The sequence below is a fragment of the Beta vulgaris genome, chromosome 3 (assembly GCF_026745355.1).
Source record: "Beta vulgaris subsp. vulgaris cultivar EL10 chromosome 3, EL10.2, whole genome shotgun sequence".
NCBI classification, from domain to species: Eukaryota; Viridiplantae; Streptophyta; class Magnoliopsida; order Caryophyllales; family Amaranthaceae; genus Beta; species Beta vulgaris.
Genome location: NC_079204.1, coordinates 40565384 through 40588135, shown reverse-complemented (window position 1 = coordinate 40588135; position 22752 = coordinate 40565384). Strand labels below are relative to the sequence as shown.

The 22752-nt window shown below is 35.9% G+C and overlaps 1 protein-coding gene across 1 annotated transcript; it reads right to left on the bottom strand.

Annotated features, from left to right (window-relative positions):
- Window positions 1-2279: 2279 nt before the first annotated feature.
- LOC104906514 (phospholipase D zeta 1) lies at window positions 2280-22638 on the bottom strand. The gene is made up of 20 exons (XM_048641471.2): window positions 22067-22638; window positions 17314-17415; window positions 17038-17153; window positions 16778-16919; window positions 15104-15274; window positions 13608-13781; window positions 11100-11342; window positions 10909-11025; window positions 9682-9821; window positions 9423-9572; window positions 8553-8709; window positions 7944-8429; window positions 6290-6400; window positions 5633-5779; window positions 5361-5558; window positions 5167-5268; window positions 4783-4914; window positions 4126-4191; window positions 3262-3323; window positions 2280-3137 (listed from the first exon to the last, which is right to left on the bottom strand). Exons 1-20 carry the CDS (start codon window positions 22313-22315, stop codon window positions 2888-2890), a joined length of 3315 nt encoding a protein of 1104 aa, XP_048497428.1. The 5' UTR covers window positions 22316-22638; the 3' UTR covers window positions 2280-2887.
- Between the last annotated feature and the right edge of the window lie 114 nt (window positions 22639-22752).

Here is a 22752-nt window from a genome sequence, read left to right as displayed (position 1 = left end):
CTAAGGTTTATGAATTCCTAGGCCTTTTGTTTCCTCATAAAAGCAAGGTAAAATTTTCCTCTCAAAGTAGTAATAAAGGAGTCCCAATCAAACCCCTCAACACTCACTCTATCCCCATTTTCTTTCCACCATAAGTCAACCTCATCTTTCAGATACAGTGCAGCTTGACCTACTTTCATTCCCTCAGGACATCTCATAGTCCCGAAAATCTTTTCAAACTCCCTGATCCAACTTTTTAAGAAGGTAGGGTCAGCTTGCCCCTTAAAGTATGGTGGCTTAATTTTGGCTAGTCTTTCAAACATGTCCCCAGCAGGATTGGGACACTCAGCTCTTTCTTGAGTTAATTTCTCCGCCAATAGGTGAATAGCAGAAGCTAAGGCGTTATCGTTGTTAGTCATTCTACTGCACGACTTGAAATTTAACATCACTTTATTTTAGGTTTCGATACATAACTTATATGTCATTCTCTATGAAAGCAACACTTGATTTGACCATACAAGATCGCATTAACATACGATTCTCATGAAGTTATAATCATTCATGAATAAATCATCAGCAATCATATAATCATTCATGAATAATATTAACATCAAGAATAAACACGTTTGAGGGTAATTAAAATTCAATCACAAAAAATAAAATAAAAATATTCTCATTCATGTGCCAAAATAAATTCTTGCTAACTTGGATAGCTAAATATTTACTTTTTATATTCCTCAAAATGATGATAGTAACACTTTTCCAATCCATAATAGCTATATTTTTTTTCTAAACAAAATTAAGGTACTAAAGAAATAAATTTAAACCACTGCTTGACTAATTATCAACATTTATTCTAAAAGCATAAATACATAATCTAGGGAGATACATCATCAGTCTTATCCTTAGTTTCCTTGTACATTTTTGGAGTGAGAACCTCATCTTCAAAAGTTTCAACGACCTCAGTGTTATAGTAGAAACATCTTCTAGCTCTAGTAGATCTTCGCATCTTCTTAGGTTGAGGCTCGCCCTCTTCGGACTCATAATCACTCTCGGATCTCAAAACGGCATGGTAGATGTCCATCCCGGTCTGACCTCTAGCATGGTCAAACTCATGGAGAACCTCATCATCGCTATCAGGCATACCTACTCTTCGAACACTATGCATGATGACTTCTAGGCTAGTGCAGCTATCACAATCAGGCTCAGATCCTTTATCATCCTCCTTATCACATAGTACAATCGGATTGTACTAGCTTTCTACTCTACTAGCTCCCTATCAGTCATATCTCTAGGTTTGTTTTACTGAAGAGCACAACATCTATAACAAATGATTCTCTCACTTAGGGTATATTGCCAACAATAACAATAAGCAAGAATAACAATACTTTAAAACATAGGAATAACATAAAATAGTTTGCACAGAAGAAAAATATAATCATACTAAACTAACTGTTTAATGCAGATATATAATATTTCTATCCTATATGTCTTTTCTATACTACTCATCTCTCACAACATAATAAAGTGATCAAAATAAATTAGAAGTATTAAAATAATTACATAAACAAATAAGTATAATTTTTTTCCGAATTCATAAAGGAACCGAAAGAAAGTAAATAAAATAGTTCAAAATTTTCGCACAAAGATAAAAAGAATTCGGACCCTGAAAAGAAATTCGAATAAAAAAATAAAATATTTAAAATCTTGAAAAAAAAAGTTTGAAAAAGTAATTTGAACACAACGAATAAGTAGGAGCTCGATTTCTATGAAATTCATTTTAAGTAACTAGCTATCTAGGCGACTAAAAATTTAAAGTTGGCTCGAAAGGCCAATTAAAACTTAAAGCTCTGATACCACTTTGTAAGTAGAGCTGTTCAGAGTGTGGTAATGTAACTATCTACTTATGATTCTAGAGATTCTAAAAGTTGATAGCGGATAATTATTTTCGCAAGTACGCTTATTTTGCAGTTTAAAATATGTTTCTCACTAACTAAAACTTTTAAAATTATTTGGTTTTTGTTGATTCTATGATTTTGTCTATTTGGTGCTTCAATCAAAAGATTTTTTATACATAGGAAGTATAGAGGTTAAAAAAATTAAGTAGACTACCCTTGGAAAAAATGAAAGAAAAGCCTAATATGTGGTCATGTAGACCTTTCATAGCATTCCGCGGTAGAACTATAAGGCAAAATATTTAAACTTACGAAGTTTGCATGATTAATTGATTTCAAAGATTGTTTTATACTTTGTAAATTAGCTTTTGCATTGGAGTGAAACTACAATGAATAAAATGGAGATTGGTGCATAGAATACATTTGATTCCTGTAAATAATTAGGTGTATAAGATTGCAACTTACATATTATAGTCACAATAATGTAAAAGAATTGAATTATACAATAATGATCAACTATACATTAATGGCAAGATGCCAAGATTATAAAGATTACTCTCATCAACAGCAAAAATTATCACCCTATAATGCCAAGACATTTACGCCATTACAGAAACATATGGCAGACGCCGTTCATCATTGAAACTCAACGGCCTATGCAAGAGAAGGAATTTATCAAAAAATAAATAGAAATCCTTCCCCAAGTTGTATCTTTCTTATTCATTGAGCATTCACATATTTTCACCGCCTTCAACGAAGCCTCCATTTCTGCTTTCTTCAAGTTAAGTTTCTCAGGCTATACACATACAGATCCATCGTGCAGCTCCCAGAGTCGTAATCATGTCAGTGGAATACTTGGGGTGATGCGTAATACTCACTTTCGTTAAAACTGGTCTCAAATCTTCTTGTGACATAAATTCAACTGGAAAGGACACTAGATGCCTTCTTCAAGTTAAGTTTCTCAGGCTATACACATACAGATCCATCGTGCAGCTCCCAGAGTCGTAATCATGTCAGTGGAATACTTGGGGTGATGCGTAATACTCACTTTCGTTAAAAACTGGTCTCAAATCTTCTTGTGACATAAATTCAACTGGAAAGGACACTAGATGCCCTCTCACAGATTCTAGCCTTTCTGCAGGATCAGTGTCTCTGAGGTTTCCATTTTTATAGCATTCTAACTTCTTAGGAGCTACCCCGAGATCGATAGTAGTATGCCCAAGCCTGTCTTTCCAGTGTGCCACATTCTGTCTAAGTGAAACTCTGGGTGATAAAAAACAAGAAAATAAACAAACAAAAAGACACATGCATGATTAATGAGAGAATTTTGTGCCCAAGTAGAGAAGTTATTGAAAAGATGAGGGGTTGAAAAAAACCAACCACCTACCTGGAATGTATGAGATCATTAGGGATACAAGCAAAGACATCTTGGTATATCATTGTATTTGTCTGTCAATTAGATCAACCGTCGGAAATTATAATGAAATTCAAAAATAAAAAAATGGAAAACGGACGTTTTCCAGATGTCATGCAAATGTCTCTGATATTACACACACAAAGCTCGAGTCTTAAGTTATTTGCATGATATCCAAGACAAAGTAACTGGCAAACATTTCAGGCTCAACAATCTTTTATGCTCTTTTCTCACTGGAGATACGAGGGAGAGCATCAAAAAACAAATTTAGGGCCAAATGAGAAGGATGAAAAAGATTTTTTCACATACTTTATTATCTAAATGTGCATAAAGTTGTTTTTAACTAAATGCGCAAATTATTGTTATGTACATTTTTTCAACATATTGTGCAGATCTTGTTTCAAGATTAAAAGATAGAATATGCATATTCAGTTACAAAATTATGCACATATCTCCTCAATTTGAGAAACTTTTGTCGAATCTCTCCCTTATATGTTTTATTAAATTGAAATGACATAAGGCTGAATCTCAATTCTCAATGTACATTTTTTCAATAGAATCTGCACTTACAAAAAATCACTTCGAAAATAAAATTGCATATTTAATTCAGAAAATATGCACATGTATCATTCTGATCCTTCTCATTCTAAGAAACTTTATATTGGATATATATACAAATGTAGGAATTTAAATGTTCAATAAATTATCCCATCACATGAACAAAATAACTTAAAAGCAACACAAGTTATGATCTATATGAATAAAGCTCCGCAAATTGCAAGATACCGAATCCTGAAAATATGGTTATTTGCAGCCTCTAAAACAAGATGATCTCACCTTTGCAGTCGCCATCCATATGTTTTTGTAGGTTGCATCAACCACAGGGTCATATATTTGAGATATCTGTTGCAAATTCATGTACATTAGTATTAGACAAATCTCAAAATACAATCAGTGCTTCTTGAGCCTATAAAGAATTTTTTTTGTTACAGTCACAATCACAAGCAGAGCAACAGATTCATGGAAATCAAGTCATAAGCAACACCATCATGGTCCAAATTCAGAAATTTGAGAAATTAAACTTCACTGCTATATTCAAGGGCTTGTGAACATCATTCTTGATTATACTCGAATATACGTACCTTAAAACACCATTTTTTTTTAATGAAGAAATGAGAGTAGTTCAGAACATTAGTACGACATAAGGGTCAAAAACTCAAAACAATTCCCTCATACATGAAGTCCAAATTATCTGCTGCTGTAATGCTAGGACAACAGATGGTAGCGCCTTATGGAGTAAATGAATGGCTATAGAGGACGTCTAAGCTGTGATTGGAAAAACCATCTTATCAGCTTTTTGCAGAATAATTTGTCGAAGGTCTTTTATGTAACAGCCTTTCAATAAAATATGACCTTTGATTCTTTTTCTCCAAGCAAACAATGCATCCAAATAACTATTATTAAACAATAGCGTCAACATTCAGGTTTACTCACCTCACCAGGTCGAAGGCCAAGGTGTTCAGCCCATAATGAAAGGCGAAGAGTTAAAGTGAATTTTCCAGCCTTCCATGGTTTACCTCCCATACGTGAATTTATCACTTCCTTATCCTCAATTAGCACACCAATCTGAAACACGACATAGTAATAAAGAAAGTGTATGAGAATAGCATTTCAAGAACTCTGCTACATGGGATATGCTTGATTCTTCTAATCGTCAAATTAACCAACTTGCAAAAGTGAACATTGTAAGCCAAAGTGGCCATGTGACTAAAAAAAATTACGTCCTACAGAGGTAAAGACGTCTGTATCGAAAACATGCATACAAGTTGGTATAACACAAAACAAGATATTTAGCTGCATGTCTAGAAAGATACCTACCTCAGAGTCTCTTGAGCCTAACAAACTTCTATCATTGATATTTGCTGATCCAATCAGGGCCATGCAGTCATCAACTATCATGATTTTACTATGCACATAAATCTGTATGAAAGATCAGAATATTAGAGAGATGTCAGCCAGAGGTATAGCTTATCTATTGACTATGCAAAGCCTGAGATTTTATTAAGAGATACCTGGCTTGTAACAACTTGAGAGCCATCAAATAGTTTACCATGAGATCTAAGACCATAGAACGAGATGTAGTCATGTGCTTTAGGGCCCAGAACACTATAAAGATTGTGCAATATTGAATTCACTCCTCTTGATATGGTTCTGTACTGCCAGTGCATAATTGCACGGACAGATGCTGCACCAGCATCATCTACACCCCCCTGTGAAACATGCAAGCAGCTTAAATAACAGAAACTATATCAAATGCCAAATGGTATAGGCCACGATATAGTACCTGGAAACCTGGTAAGAGAGGCAAGACAACAATAACCCGGAAACATTTCTTGTCATTGAATGCTTTCATGATTCGCCTGTACAATGCTTCCAAAACCCGATTGTGTATTGTATCATCTCCTGAAAGTCCTGATATGAAGAATTGATTCTGGGCACATCACACGAGATAGCAACGAATTGTCAGGACAGAAAGCTTATGCAAGTTCTCCGCATAGAGAAACATAGCACACCAATTAAGATTATAGCAAAACATATATTCAACATATGGGAAAAAAGGTAAGCAGCTGTGTCCCTGGTAAAATTTAGGTAAATCACCACCATGGTAGAACTTCTAGGTGATTCTGTTCAGGCCATGCATTGACAGAAAAGTTAAGCATGATAAATTCACATCACTTGACAAGATGCCTTTTCCAACTAATCAGTAATCATGATCGATTAATAGGTGCTTCATCTGTTTTAAAGAATATATATTTCTTCGAGAAGACAACATTGGAGCCTCTTAAAACACATTACACATGTCAAATTCTTGCAGACAATACTTTCAAGTATCGTAATGACAGATCCAGATGCAACTTTGGGCTTATATGGTATATAAAGATGGCATAGCTAGTGCATGAGAGAGACCAAGTTAATCTCATTGTTTAAATAGGAAGATTACCTCGATGTAGATAAAATGCTCAGCCTTTTCAATAAGAGAGATATAAGCTTTGTGGATACTCTGTTCTGTTTGGCTAGTTCCAGCAGACCATTGACTAACACTCCTTAAAACCTGAGTAGAGACATTCACGATATGTTTTAGAAGTCCCGTAAATTACTTTCATAACAGCACATCTCCATCTTCACCAAGGGATTTTCAGATTCATTATGAAAGTAAGGCCAAACTCTGAAGGTAAGCTACTCCCCACAAGAAAAGGGTGGAAAGCCGGTCTCCGATGAACATTCTTAAGAACTTGACAAAAAAATCACAAGGACAGGATAAAACAGGTAAATCGAGAGATTTTATATCTACTATTACAAGCTTTTAGATTTTGATCATGTTGATGTTCGAAAGTCTGATGAATACCGCAGACCAAAAGGAAACCATACATCACAGGGATCTGCCTGTTATAAGTTCTTGTAGGGATTGACCCTGATTCAATTAGATACAGCTATGCCACAGGGAACTTGGAAATGAAGGAAATCCAAAAATTTATGATATCTATGACACAACAGGCACATCAGGTAAGACACACGCTTCGTAAGCATTAACACTAAAAATGAACACACCAATTACGCCCACAACATTCTGTACTTACATCTTCTATTTTTAATCTCTCTCTGCAACATAGTCATTACGAAGTTTGGATCTTCCAGCCATTTTTGACACGGATGCAGACCACGAAAGCCTCCTATAGGTCAGGAAATGACCTTGTTTGATTAGTGAGGCCGAGGACAAAGTCATTCCTAAAGGCCTTTAGTTTCTTAAAGTTACATTCCAGATAGAGTAGTAGTCAAGGGGTGAGCTATGACAGCGGGAATGAGAGAAGAAAGGATGGCAGATACAAATCTACCAAGTAGTTAAGAAATTCTTATTGGTAAATGATTGAGATTTATCGATCATATATCAGAAATATGATTTACATTAATACTATAATATTTGGAATCAATTAGGGTTGCTATAACTTATTTGAAGGTGACTATTCAAAGGTGATATTAAAACTAGACGAAGATTATTCTTCATTGACAGACTGACTATTAATAATAGACAATTATACAAGGTAACTAATGGGGTGATTAATCCTCATCATCAAGATGACTTAATAATTGTTAATAGACAGATGGCTTTTACTCGTTGATAAAGACACAAGGTAACTTTAGATTGCCTCCGAAGTTTGAAGTGACTTTTAAAAATTGATAGGGCATTAGGGCCTTTTCTGCTAACTAGTAAGGGGACTTCTATTTCAAGGATGGGATAACTTTAGTGGTTGATAGAGTGATGTTTTAGCATCATCAGGATGAGTACTAATAATACAAAATAACAAAGACAATACTCACACACTTCCATCTCACCTCTAGCCCCTTCTGCTTAATAACACGGTGACCTCTATTCAAGCATGGGATGACTTTTAGTCATTTCAGGGTGATGTTTTTATATCAGCAAGATGACTAGTAACATTAATAATAAATAGATAAAATCCATTCTCACACACTCCCTTTTGTGGCCACTCAACTCAAGATTTAGTCATAACTAACATGGTCAAAGTTCAATCAAGGAACAATTATGATCATTCAGCTATCACAATATTAGAACATGCTTAGGGAAGACCAACTACCTGGCAACGGCATGAGACACACGGTCCAACTTGCCCCGATTCATCTGAAGGAACAACCAGACTGCCACGCTCTTGCGTCTCCCACCACTCTTTATCTAATGATTTCATGCCTACACGTGCTGAGTCATCCACTGTATCAAAGTCATCAACAAAGGCTTTCATTGGCATATCCGAAACTAAAGGTTCAATTTTAACCTTTCGGAACGGAAGAACATTTCTGATTATCCTCATTTGCTGGTCATGGCTCACATCCAACCCATTTAACTTTGAATCTTCATCCTCTCCAGCCTCTTGAGGCAAAAGCAATGGTATGTCTTGAGAGGATGCTCGAGACGAGAAGGAATCCTGCCTTTTCAAAGATTGATTCTCAGCTATGTTCACATCATCAACTTCTGTTTCCCAATTACTCCCCAAATAATGTGGGATAACCATTTGATGTTGAGGCATGAGTAGTGGAATTGTGTGCTCATTTGGAGCTTTATTCCTCTGAAACGATAAATGATCACATTACTTACAGCACTATACTCCTCAAACAGCAAGGGTAAAAAAATGTAATAACAAAATAACTGATGAAAATGGAGATGGAAAGGTTTGGGAGTTAATATCAACCTTTGCATAATTCCAGCGTTGAACAAAATGCCTTGCAACATCCCGGCAAGGTGGCCCCAAAAGGGCACAATGAACATCATGCCATGGCATGCGAGGATACTTGGTGCGATCTAGCTGATCTCTCATGGTATCCTCCCAAGAGTTTGGTTCAGATTCCCTGATTTCGGTGGAAAAAGAAAATATATAAGCACACTGCAATTGTGTATAGGCCAATTAATAATATGGATAATATATAGGATCAGATCCAAAAGATTTCCTTTATATGGACATGCCACCAACACTGGTGGTTAACTGTAGACAGCATGCATGTCAGACAGTTTTTTTTGATCTAGCTTCTAAGAGAATATGATTAACAGCATCCATTGAGAAAGCCCAAAAAAAAAAAAGCAAACTTGAGATGCCAAAAAATGGTTTACTGGGAGCACTGATAGAGAAGTCTTCATGTAAAGACAGTTATAATAGAATATTAGAATCCTAGAAAAATGGTGTTACAAAGTTGTCCATATTCCACATCTGACATGATATATATTATAATTTTTCAACGGAAAGATACAAAATCCTTCTGGATTGTTCTGTCTTTTCAGCAAAGGTTCCCTTCCATGATGAATGTTTAATTAGGATTCCTGCGTTGGACAAAAACCATTCTTCTCCATTTTCCATATTTGAGAGCAAAAAAACAAGACCAGAAAGAAAACTTAATCGATAAAAATACTATCCATGAAGTGGAGATGTTGAGGAAACCCACACATTCAACTCGAAAAATATAAAATTTCAGTTTTAACAAGTTGCAAATCTATTTCTAATTGAAAGATTTTATATTGGATTCCAGAGAATTTGTCAAGCATAATGACTGATACATAGCATTCACACCTTGGATTGTAGTAATCCTTTCCAGGCCATATAGCTGGGGGATGGTCGTTTACTTTGTGCTCAAAAGTGTCATAGCGACCAAAGCACAAATCCAATCCACCAATGAAGCAAATTTGGTAGTCAACAATCACTATCTTTTCATGATGGGACCTACATGAAAACGCACACTTAGGCTGATTCATATAACCTTGCATACAAAATAAGTGAAAATTCAAGAGCTGAACTCTAATTGCAGTAATCTACCAGAAAAGCAGCATACCACAGGTAAACACCGGTTGAAAAGTGATCAGGAAATCGTAGTACTTTGACGTTCTCATGGATGCTAAGGAGCTTTCTTTTGCTGTAGACACTATTAATTTTCAGTGCCAGAGCGACCTCCTTATACAATAATATGTAGATCTGCCAAAATAGATTTTATTAGTCCTAAAAGTTGAGCATTTTGGTGAACAGAAGAACCAAATATTGACAAGCCAAACTGTAACATGCATGCTAGCACAACAACATCAAGAAGTTATAACAATAAACCGCACACCCAGTTTCCGTACAAAAGTACTCTAGCGTAATCCCAGGCACCCGCAATCCAGTAAAATTACAGCCCAAAAAGCTAATGCGCTGGCAAAACCTGTTTTCCAAACCCTTGTACAGCATTACAGTATACCAGTCTCAACTGCGCAAGTTCAATTATTTTTGGTCTTCAACTACCTCACACTGCAAATAAAAATATATAATCACAAGCCTTTTGGTTCCACCAAACAAAAATAGTTTCGCAGACAAAATCCTTTGTGTTTCTTTTTTTTTTTAGATAAGAAAAGTATGTGAACAAAATGTGGAAAACCAGATCATCTTCAAAAAATTACGAAAAACTATGCCACAGACCACCAAGAAGTTAAGAAAACCACTCAGTCCCGTAACATGGCAACCCCATGAGCTTTTAATATGACCCAAGTCACTGCCATAAATGCAAACCACCTTCTGTTTTTCCCCCCTCCAAAACCAAGCCATTTCACCTACAATTGGCCCATTAGAGAGGCAGAGAAAAAAATTCAAAATTCCCCATTTAAAAATCAGAAAATCCTTTTAATTAAACTATTTAATACAAGATAATGAGATGCAGAATTGTAATAGGGAAAAGGCAGTTTGAAAGTCCTTAAAGTACTGTAACTAGGCAACAATCTGCTGCTTGTCAGTCGCACTTTCCAGATATTATCAATAACTCAATCAGTGAAAGAGAGATGCTAGCAGCCACACAGCACCAGTCAGGGATCTGACTGACACAGAGGAATAGCTCTGGCTTCTTCACAGCACAAGCATAGGATGAGCCCAAAGTCCTCATTAACTACCAAACAAGGCACATGTTCAAGAAAGGACAAGATCACAGCTCCAAGCAAAGGATGAAACATCCATGAAAGAGCTAAAAATAGGCCCATCTATCAGTCGAAATAATAAAATCTCAAAGATAAGTAGTTCATCCTAAAAGAGTAGATACCTGCACCCCTTCCTTGGCTTTTGCTTCAAGTAGAGCATCAAGCCGTGATGATGCATAATCCTTAAAAGGGCGTCTGAGATACAACTCTGGGCAAACCCACCAGCCACAAATAAAAATCTGTGAAGGACTTCAATTATTTAAATATCATATTTGAAGTGTGAAGGATCTTGCAAATATGGCAGTGAGCATACCTCTGACTTTGCATTTTCAATTGCCAAGGAAATTGCTTCGAAAGCAGCCCGACCATCAACAAACCATTGGGCCTTGCTACCATCATCGGTTATTCCCCTTGGAGGAGCAAAAGAGCCAAAGCGATGCGGATGACACCACCCTTCAGGCGGCCTTAACCCAGCATCATTTATAGCAGCAACCCAGCACTTAGCTTTGGAACTATTTTTCGTTCGCAAACTTATGCAACGATTGCCACAAGTGACCTTCAAAGTTACCATTAACCATATGAGCATAAGCTATGTATGTTGTACTTAACATGCAAAACTAAATGGAATCTCATCACATATAATTCTCCTATAAAGTCATTTCGTTTCAGAAAATGTGTATACAAATATGATAAAAAAATATATATAGTGTACTTAGTTTTAGACAGAGTAAGGACTAGAGATGATTAGTTGTGCAACCCAAAATGGTTACATCAGGCAGCATGGGAAAAGTCAGGAATGAGAATAGTCACGATGCAGAACAACACTCTTCCAATCACAAGAACAGTCCTCTTAAGTCAGAGGAGGAAGAGCAGGCTTTTATAGCCTGAGATTTTCATATACTTCCAAATTCAAAGCTTCGATAATTAGTTTCTAAAAAATTCTAACAGCACCAATACTGAGAGGGTAAGAACCATTGAGAAAATTCAAAATTTCAGTGTAACAAGTCCAGGAATTAGTTAATAATCTATTCTGTATATATTCAATGTTAGACTGAACCAGAAAATTCTCCTGAGTGAAAGATAGTGCAAGAAGTATATATGTGCAACATCACTTAAAGAAGCAAGCCTCCCACCACCACTTCATTCGCGAAGATCCCTTTAACAGCATACATCAAATTACCCCAAAATTTCTCCACTTAACTCATTGACCAGGGACTCAACTCTGACAAAAGACTCTATGTATGCATTTTTATATTATATATCTTGGATGTACATAGTACACTGTTCTTAGGTTGTTTATTCAAAATCAAACTCTAATTTTTATATCCAAGACTCTATGGACGTGTTCCCCCACAAGCTTTCTAAGTAACTTTTAGTGTCTTGACTAGGTCAAAACACTAATTAAAAAAATAGTAGTGTGTGGTAGGTTAGTGGTGTAAGTAGCTTTTACTGGTATAAGTAGTGCTTTAGTAGTGTTTGTGAAAGCTACAATTGGTAGCTTTTGGGGTAGCGTTTAGTGGTGTATAAATATATATTAAAGTTTTGTTTGAGTTATTAATTAATTATTTTTAAACAACTACTATGGCAGCTTCTTTTGCCAAACATCAATATCTTATATCGCTCCTTGGACATCAAATAGCTAACAGCTATACACCAACCACTAACAGCAACCAACACAGCTAACAACTACTCTCACAACTAAAAGCTACTATCACAACTATTGTTGCCGAACACACCCTATGTATGCATTTTTATTCCTATAGAACTATAATTTTTACTTTTTTAAAAGGCGAAGTGTATCATGGGTCCATGACAAGCATAGGTGGCGCTCTCTAGTCTCTGTATACTTGAAAGTTCCTCTTTTACATAGATTTGATGTGGATGCACCTCGTGTTTTTAATGAGAAACACTCTAATTAAGAGCCTAGAACACTACTCTTGTTTGACTACAAAGGTTGAATCTTTACAGTTTTTAAGGCTAAAAGATTGTAACTTTAGAATAAACAAACAAGGATAGGCTCTAATATTCGAGAACAAGAGGATCTCTCACTAACCTCAATTAGGAGATGCACACAAACCTCAACTTATGTGTTTTAGGTTAAACAACCAACATTCGATGCAAAGCACTCGAATAAGTTTAATCAAGATCATTCACTTCCCGTTTTATTGATGATGAACGCATATATATAGTACATGCCCAAAGAAAACCCTAAACAAACTCAACTAACTAATAAGATCAACTTTAAGACTCCAACCTAAGCTAAGCAACCAAGTAATGATCCCCCTAAGCAAGCTAAACCACATGGCTACATAGGATAGAATAACAAGACTCCTAATCAACATAAACAACTCACCAAGACTCCTATGATTAAAGGAATTAGACTCCTAAATACGATAGGATCCTTTTAATCATTCACACGCCTAAAACAATAATTAATTGAAGAAACATAAAGCTCAAATCATGTAAAACCTTTCCAAGTAGAAAGTAAAACCATGGAAGCAAAACTAATACAAGATATCATAATAATTAATAAAAACTACCAAAAAAAGTCCAAGAAAACTCCATGAAAGTTAAAGAACTTTCAAGAAACCTTCAAGAACCATTAAAGAAAGGACCTATGACTCATTTGTGACTGCACATATGCATCAAGATTTAAGTTAGATTGTTCAAGAACAATACCTAAAAGCAAAAAAGATCAATAGAAAGGCAAGACAGGGATTAGCTGAGAAAAACAGTGAGATACACAATGAGAGTACCAACACAATTATATAAACACACTTGAAAAAGAACCATCGGTAGTAACATATTTGCATTCTTCTACCTTGAATGCATGGCGCAGAGGATTGTGATCCTTTACTTCTTCTGCTAGCATAACTCTACCTTCTCCATTACCATCAGAAGCTGGTAGCATATCAAACACAACGATATCCAAAAGGTTTGTATCAAAAGGGTCTCCAAGTAAGGCCAAAAATCCAGGTTTTAGTACAGCCCAGACCTGCACAAAAATCAATTTTTAGCAAAATTGAAAAAGCAGCTTGACTGTAAAAAGAAAAAAGAAAGGAAAGAAAGAGGCAGTTGACAGTCCCTAGTTATGTACATGAAATTTATCCTCACTGATGTTTGACCAGCATTGCATAATCCCCCCCCCCCCCCAAAAAAAAAAAAAACTGCCTACCCCAGCAAGGACAAAGATATACTAGTTAGTTGGGGAGGAAAAGAGAGAGAAGGGGTGGGACTTGGGAGGATCAAAAATTTACATGAGAGCCACATGGAATTGAAAGAAGATGGAGGGAAGAATTAGCAAGGCATGGGTTGGCTAAGGAAGGGAGGAAAAATATTAGAAGGGATCCATTTTCCCTTTCTTTGGTAAACACTTTCTCCAAAAGTTGGAAGATTTAGAAGGAGAATAACTAACTAGACATGCCATAAGACATTTGTGTATGCATGAATGTGTCATATTTAGCAGCTATCTATGTGCATTTGTCTCTTCCAAATCCAACAAAAATATAATCTTCACTTCGGACTCATCATCGATGAAGAGCCTATGGTGTCTGCTTGATACAAGCAAATTGCAGCCCCTTGTTTAAAACATACTGCTTTCCCCATTTGCTACAATTAGCTGTTGCTAGCATTTGAGCAAGGTAAAGGATAACAACAAACTCAATAATAGAGATTGAAATATAACATAACATGATAATTACTGCAAATCTCCAGAGAAGATTATTAAGTTGCTGATACATTGACAGAGAAAGGCAGACAGCAGACCTGCACCTCTAAACATTTTCAGACAAAGCAATCATTACCCTTCCTTTTCATAGCCCAACTAAATTTCTATCTATACAATGGGAGAAAAAATAATCCATTCCACTCCCTCCATCTCCTGTCCTCCAGATTCTTCTATCCAAAAACACTGTTAATTTCGAGTTTGCAATCAAAACTTAATAAGACTATCCATTTTGCTAAACAAAGAACTACAACAGCGACTAAAAGCCTCAGAAAGCTGTTCAAGGACATGCATACACAATGATAGCAGAGTGCCAATAGATACCATATGATATGCAAGCAAAGGACCGAAATCTAGTCTTATTCTGCAGTAAAGGGATGAAGAAAATTCAAGAAACAGTGTAAACCCAACTTTACCAGATTTACCAAAATACAAAGGTCAAAACAAGCAAAATATATGTATATAATATTCGAAGTTACAAATGAGAATAATATTAGCACGCAATCTATAAAACATAAGAGGTGCATCCAGCAAAGGTTCATAGCTTTAGATGCTCAAGTTGAGCAAAACTTCAAAAGACATGGTTTTTTCACCTTTTGCCAATTGTCATTGCACCAACTAAACATATTGCAAGCACAACATCTCCTATGATCATCATCATTGGGAATTTGCGGAAGATGCTTGACCATGACATAATCTTCTTTAAGCTTGGGACCATACTCAGGCGAAAATGATAATCTGGAGACCTCCAAAAACCTACAGACCTATAGCACATTCACCCGAAACCCTCAACATAAGAAATTCAAAGTACAAATTTAAGTCAGATCAAGCAAAGAGCAGAGCTAAAATCACATACAAAGCAAAGAGTGAACTCTGACTATGAGTAACATCAAGTTTTATACTCTTGAAATTCTACAAAACATAATACTTCTATAGTAGAAAAAGTTCTTAGCAACTCTTCTGTTTTTGTGTGAGAAGTACTTCGACAGTTTATAAGTAGTTGAGCTCTCAATTTCATTCTTACTTCGTCATTTGCAGCCAAACCCCATAGTTAGGTTAAATATATTGATAGCAAAATGGCAACTATCTCCACATATCTGATATTTCAATTGTATAGGGTAGATTCAGGAATAGTATCTGTAAGCAAAATCATCTGCAAAAACCCATTGCATTTAGCATTTTTCTCAATGCAGTTCTCATATGAGATATCCAGGATAACATCTAGGTTACTATTTTACAGCCAAACACCAATCTATGATGTTAACTCTCCCCTACTTAATCCTTCTCTTTTTGCTGATTACCCCCGTCCTCCCTCATCTCACAATGAAAATGAGTGGGAAAAGCTAATGACGTTTGTTCTCCAGGTAACCCTATATCTATATACTTATTTAGCTCACATTGCTAAATGGAAGTCGGTTGATAAAAACAAGAGAGAGTAAATAGAATTTTGCTAGGGAACGATTTTAACAGATCAACCAGACCCAACATCAAAATTCACCAAACTCAAGCCAAATCTATGCAATGAAGCCTTTGTCATCAATACCACGGCTGTTATGCATAGCAAACAAATATATCCAAATGTAGAATGGGAATAAATCTTACTCCCTAAGAAGCAGAGAAAAGGAACAAAAAAAGAATGCCATGAGTAAAGTATACAGAGAAAAAGAAAACACAATGGAGTGACAGAACATTGGCAGCAATATTGGGTACTTTGACTGAGCAGAAGACAAGAGTAAAGAAATAGGGGAGTTAAGATAGGTGAAAATAGGCTCGTTAGGGACATTAACTTCCTTCAGAGCTAATGCTCTGAGCATTCTAAATGACTCACAGAATGATTTCTACAGTAACGCTCAGTAGTGAAATCTCTGAAATAATTAACCACAATAAATTTACTGAACACATTTCTCATTAACTACTTGAAAACGAAATCCCCCAATCTTAACACATTAAGGATCCTTCTATTCTAACTGAACATTGGAACTAATCGATTTTCGAGCTACAAAAGCCATAATCAATTTATAAAATCAATGGCGCCTCACTACTCCAATAGTGCCTGCAAGTGAACATAATACCAAGTATGCCATAACAGTATTTTTAATCTTCAGGATATTGAATTTGGAAGTCATAAGCAATGAAAGGCAAACAAGCCAACTGAAGGACACTGACACACTAACCATGAGATATATCATCCAGAATCTTGCACATCAGCCCTTACAAGAAATTTAGAAGAATGTTGCAAGCAGTTTTAGAAGAAAAAACAAGCACACCTCTCGAGAGTTAACAATATCTAGATTCCCTAAGAAGTGATTCAGATACCCTTGCATGGCCACCTTTGCTCTATCTGCAATAGAATGTTGTCGACCCAATGCTGGCCGGATAAGTGGAAGCGCGGCACTTGATGGGACATCTCTGAACAACAATACCAACTCAAGATCAAAATTCACACTATAAACAAAAGAAAAGAGGAGGAGCACTTAAAGCCTGGCAAGAGAAACCATCTAGCAAATGATAAGGGAGCAAGTGGTACCTGATTTTGGCATTTTCATCAAGTTGCAAAGGAACAGCTTCGTCTTCAGCATCATCATATTCTTGCAAAACTGGTGCATGATCTCCTATTCCGAGGTTTTGAAGCCATTCTTTAACCTTTAATTAATACCCAAATTAGGCAAAATCAAAATACGCTACTCCCTTGTGTACGCAGTAAAAGATGCTAAAACTGGAGAGGGAAAATGTCTAAAGTCACAAATGCTTGATGCACGACATTTCAAGCTCCTTGGATACAATTCCAACTATTAAGACGCACCTGTTCCTGCTTCTCATGAATTTCCTCAATAATCACACGTTTCTTCAACGCAAAGTGCAAATACAACACTTGTGCAGCCTTCTTATCCAATTGCCATTTGAACTAGCATTGAGGGATCATAATACTTAGAGGTGAGCTTCAAGATGTGAGAAATTTTATACAACTCTAAATAACAGCTAAAGAAAAAGACAATATTGAAAAATTAACCTAATTTTGAAGATAAAAAAAAATACTAACGGAAGTCAAGAGTTTAAAACATTGAGTGCAGTCCACAAAAAGGAACTAGATTCATGGGACCTTTTAAACTCATAAAAACTGTTATTTTTTTATGTTATTGAACAAAATTGTCATGCAAGGTAGTTTGAAAAACAATTAAAAGAAATAACTTATAAGGTAGTTGTATGTGAAAAAGATGATGAAAGGTAGTTTCCAACTTTTCATAAGAGAAGGCAACACCTCCTAAACCAGAGAAAAGGTAGATTTTCCAAAACAAATTCCAAGCCTTCAAAGTACAGTCTACAAAACGATAGATTATTATTCCTGAATTAGCAATATTTGTTACACATGATCCATTCAATAGTACGACTCTCCAACCCCTATTCTATAAACCTTATTGTTGTAAAATCAACAACACCTGTAGGCAGGCTGTAGCTGCCTTTACACGAAAATTTCATTTAATCAATGGTAAATTTTAGATTTTAAAAAAAAAAAGATATTTATCTCATATGACCCTGACATATAGGTCATTTTCCCAAACAAACCTCACATTTTCACCCCTATCGCAGATAAGCTTGAACTTGTATTTTGTCATTGAACTCGACAGAATGGTTGTCGGCATTAACTATTTTGACATTAATAACCAAGAACCTACTTTAAAAAAAAAAAAAATTGTGTTCTTCATCCTCTCTCTTTTGTTCTTCATCCCCTATCATATCTTCATCCCCTCTCTCCCTTGATCCACATAAAGATTCAGCTAAATTCTTGTAAATTAACAACAAACCCATTTCAACTGAAGATACCCATATAGAAAAAATTATATATACCCACAATGTCAAATATCAAAAAGAAAACAAAAAACAATAAAAATAAAAAATTTGCTGCAGATTTAAGAAACCCCAAATTCTGTTTCTTTTGCACTTGGGTAAATCTTGAACTTTTCCTTCTCCTTCACACTTGCAGCAACTTTAGAAGACCTCATTCAGTGAGAGAATCACAACGTCGTAGGCAATGAGAGGAGAGAGAAAATTGACGAAAGATTAAAGAGGCTTTTGATGTTAAAAATGGGGGATCTCAGATGTCTTTATGAATCGATTTTTAAATGACCCATGAAGATTGCACCAAGAGATTTGAATTGACCCAACAGTGAGGAGGCCAACAAGTAAACCAAACTCAACAGCTGCAGCATAAACCATTTTAAAATTTTGAATTCTTTTATGTGCATAATTCGAGCAATCTACCCTACGATTGAGTATGGCAAGGTTTCAGCTGTGAACCCTCGAGCATCAAAGTGAAGTTTATTGAAGCTAAATTAACAATTCAAAGTAATTCAGCCAAAAGACATCGAGTTCGAACCTAGAAGAATGGGTCATAAATCGATTTGGGGCTACAATGGTTGAATATGGAGGTGGAGTGGTGATGGTGTTGATAGTGGCGGCGACGGTTGAGTAAAATCGGTTTGGGGATATTCTAAGATTGTGACAATTCGAACAAATTGAATCCATAAACAATAACCCACAAGAATCAAACAATTTGAAAAACAAATCAAATTTATGGCTTTCAACAAAATTTAATCTTTCATAAAGATAACTAAATTTGAAGCTTTTCGCCATCAATTGCAAATATCTTGCATCATAAACATTTCATGAACAAAGAACAAGAGAGAAAGAGATGATTTTGGTTATTTTATTTTTTAAAAAAAGTAATTTTTTTATATAAAAAAAAAGTTAACACTGTCAGACATTCCGTCAAGTTTAATGACAAAATACAAGTTCACGAATATCTGCATTAGGGGTCTAAATGTCAGGGTTATTTGGAAAAATGGCCTATATGTCAAGGTCATTTAAAATAATATCCATTTAAAAAAAGCAATGATATTGTACAAAAAGTGCTTAAACCTATTTGCTTCAAGATCTTGGAATAACCATCAAAGGACAAGAAATCCTCATCAAAAGAAACAGTAACAAACCACCTAACGAAAAGAACAAGCCTACTTGAGTAAACCTCTTCTAGAACCCCAACATAATCGAATCTAGACTTCAAAGTTTAGAGCTCCCTACTCAAAATAATCTTTCTAGAGTAAGTAAAGGAAACAAAAAACTTTTTCGCTCCACCTTGAAACAGAATATGAAGTTACAGTTTCCAGTGAAACTATATTCCCACCTGATTTTATTCCTGGAGTTCACCTTATAAGGCATGTGGAGGACATCGGTATCATCATTTATGAAGATTTTGGCAGCTAACAAATGCATTGTTGACATATTTAGAATATTAGGACAGCCAGCCTATGCTATTCTAGCTGTAATCCTCCAATATCTCAGCAGAACTCTTCTCAAACCTTGCCGTGATCCTGCCCATGTAACTAATCAAGCGATACCCTCCCTTTGACTCTTCTGATTTTCATATTTGAAAGAAAGGGGAAATAACGTTTGATATAGGTGTTGGAGCGAGATTCTGATGAAATATATGTTTGATAGAGGGTTCGAGCAAGAACTTCACAACATCTACTGCCATGGGAACTAGAAGGTTATGCAACACAGGTGCAGTGCTTCATACCCTAGCCCAACCTTCCATTTCACTACAGAAGTTGAATCCAAAGTAAAGTCCATAAGCCCTTCCAACTTAAAAGGAGAAGATCCAAGTTGCTCAGGTGATCATTCTTTAAAGTGGATAGATCTAAGTATTCATTTCTTGTTAAGGATGAAATAACACCACCAACAATAACTAGAAGAGATGTGTTGTAGGAGTAGCAAAACACAACACACATAATTATTAAGCTGACAATAACGGAAATACCACAGTCTGCACCTCCATGGACGAGTAATTCACTATGACAAGCCATTACTTGCAGGAACCTCCTAACCTAAGAACATCTTCATTAAAGGATTTTTAGGAGTGACCAACCACACAAACTTTCTTAGTTACTCCCATTTTTACTAATAGGATTGTCCACTCTCTACATCTCCCGAAGTTAGAAAACCTTCTTCCTTCTTTTTAGGCTCCCTCACACAAGCTACATGGAACCTTTGAAGAATCACGGTTCTTGATGGCACCTCTTAAAATTGATGGTGCTCGATGGCACCTCCAAATAAGCGTCTCATACATGAGTCCATACTTATAGCTGAACCATTGACACCATATCCACTTGCCTTAAGAATAAAGAATTTCCACTGGCAATAACCGCAATATTACTAGAGCACCAACAGCTTTCCTCCCTATGAACAAATTTGAAAGAAAGACTTTAAAAAGTGTGCAGATCCACTTCAAATCCTTAGCATTAAGGAAACCTTAAAATTTTTCTTTTCTTTCACCATATATAATATTTGGATGCATAGGGGAGAAAACTTAGCATTTTCAACTTATTTGCTCCACCAAAAATATATATAGAATGAACCAGACTAATGGGGCAAATTAGTAAGTGCACCTAAACTAATCCCGATCCTTTCACGTGCACCACTAACAATCTTGTTCAATGGTAAAATACACAGCTTTTGACATTCGATGGATCCCACATGTCAATCAAAAGTCCAACTTTAGCGAAATTCCCTTCCACTTCAAAAGTGTTCATAGTTTGTTTCAAATTTTAATCAAGTATCTCTCTTGGCTACCTAGCTCAATCCAGCCACATGCTCCAGTGGTTGAAGCAAGAAACCTCCTAGTAAACTACACCGCGTTCCCATTGTTAGACTAATTCTAAATGTTGCCTAAAGAGCTGACCCAACAAAGGAAAGTACAAAACTTTATTAGGTGATTTTTGCCAATTGGTTGTTAGTTCTTGGCTTTCACATGGCTAGTTTGGCCAGCTGTTTGTGTTGGTTATTTGACCATTGAGTTTAAACATGTGTGGTAAAATCAATTGCTGATGTTGGTTGTTTAATGCAAAAGCCAAAAATCAATACAAATAGCTAGTATGACCAACTTGAAAAGCCAACTTATATCTATCAAAAAATTCATCTAACAAACACTTTTTTCTCCATTTAATCACGTAAAATTAAGTCAAAAGCTAATGAAAAAGCCACTCGAAAGTCGAAAGCTATTACCAAACACCCAAAGATAAAATCTCCACCCCCCAAGGGCAAAGAATCCTCCTTTCGCAGTCATTTTTTTTCCCCTTTCTCGGCATTCTGGGATGACTAAAATCCAGTTACTCGAAATCCCAAATTATGATCACACAGAGAAAATACCCACAATGCCACGCTATAAGCTTCCGCACAACTTACCATACCTCGATCACATCCCACAACTCATATGTTTGGACAAAATTAATTCAAAAAAACTAGTAGCTAAAACCTCAGCTAAAACACAAAATTCAATCCAAAATATAACATACTTCCCTCGTTTTCTTAATACTGGCAACATTTCCCATTCAGCAAGTTCTCTATTACTTGCAACGTTAACATTATAGCGATATATTCTCTCTTTCTCTCTAGTAGCACACACATTCCAACATTACGAGTATAAAAAAAACAGAGAAAGTATAGTATACAACAGAATTAGATTACTACAAGAAAAATAAATTGTAAAGAACAATTCGCACCTGTTTATACTGCAATTCGATAGTATAAGAAAGTAACATGGGACTAATATCACCAGCATCAGGTCTAGAAACATGAACTATAGTGGCTTTAGGCAACTCATCAAAAATCCGAGTTGACTCAGTCGCCTCGTTTTGATTAAATGCGAAAAACGATGAAGATGTCCTAGCTGGAGGCGGAACTAGAGGTTCTTCTGATTCCAATTGCAACTGTTCCGGTTCATCGCCGCCGATTAACCTTTCCGATGCCATTTTTTACCAGACAAACAATGTTAATTTAGGTTTATGAGATCAAAAATTGAAAGAATTAAAAGAATTGGAAAGAATTTTTTAGATTAGTTGAATTTGATCCGAAAATTTTGAAGAATTATGAGATCCAATTGGAAGATTGATGATTATGTTGCGTGCGATAACTAATGAGCAGGAAGGTAGAGAGAGAGGGGGGGAGGAGAGAGAAAGAGAGAGAAGGAGCTAAGTCAAATACGGAAGGTTTTTGTAAGTTTTATTTTTGAGTTTGATTTGTTCATATATGTTGCGCTTTTTCTACATCTTCCTTTTTCTTGGGAGTTGGAGGAAGAGTTAGTTTAAGGAGAGGGGTGCATGCAAATTTTTTACTCTCGAGCTCTTTTTTTTTCAAAATGTTGAGGATTTTTTTGGGGAACTATTTATTGATGATTTTCGAGAGGTTA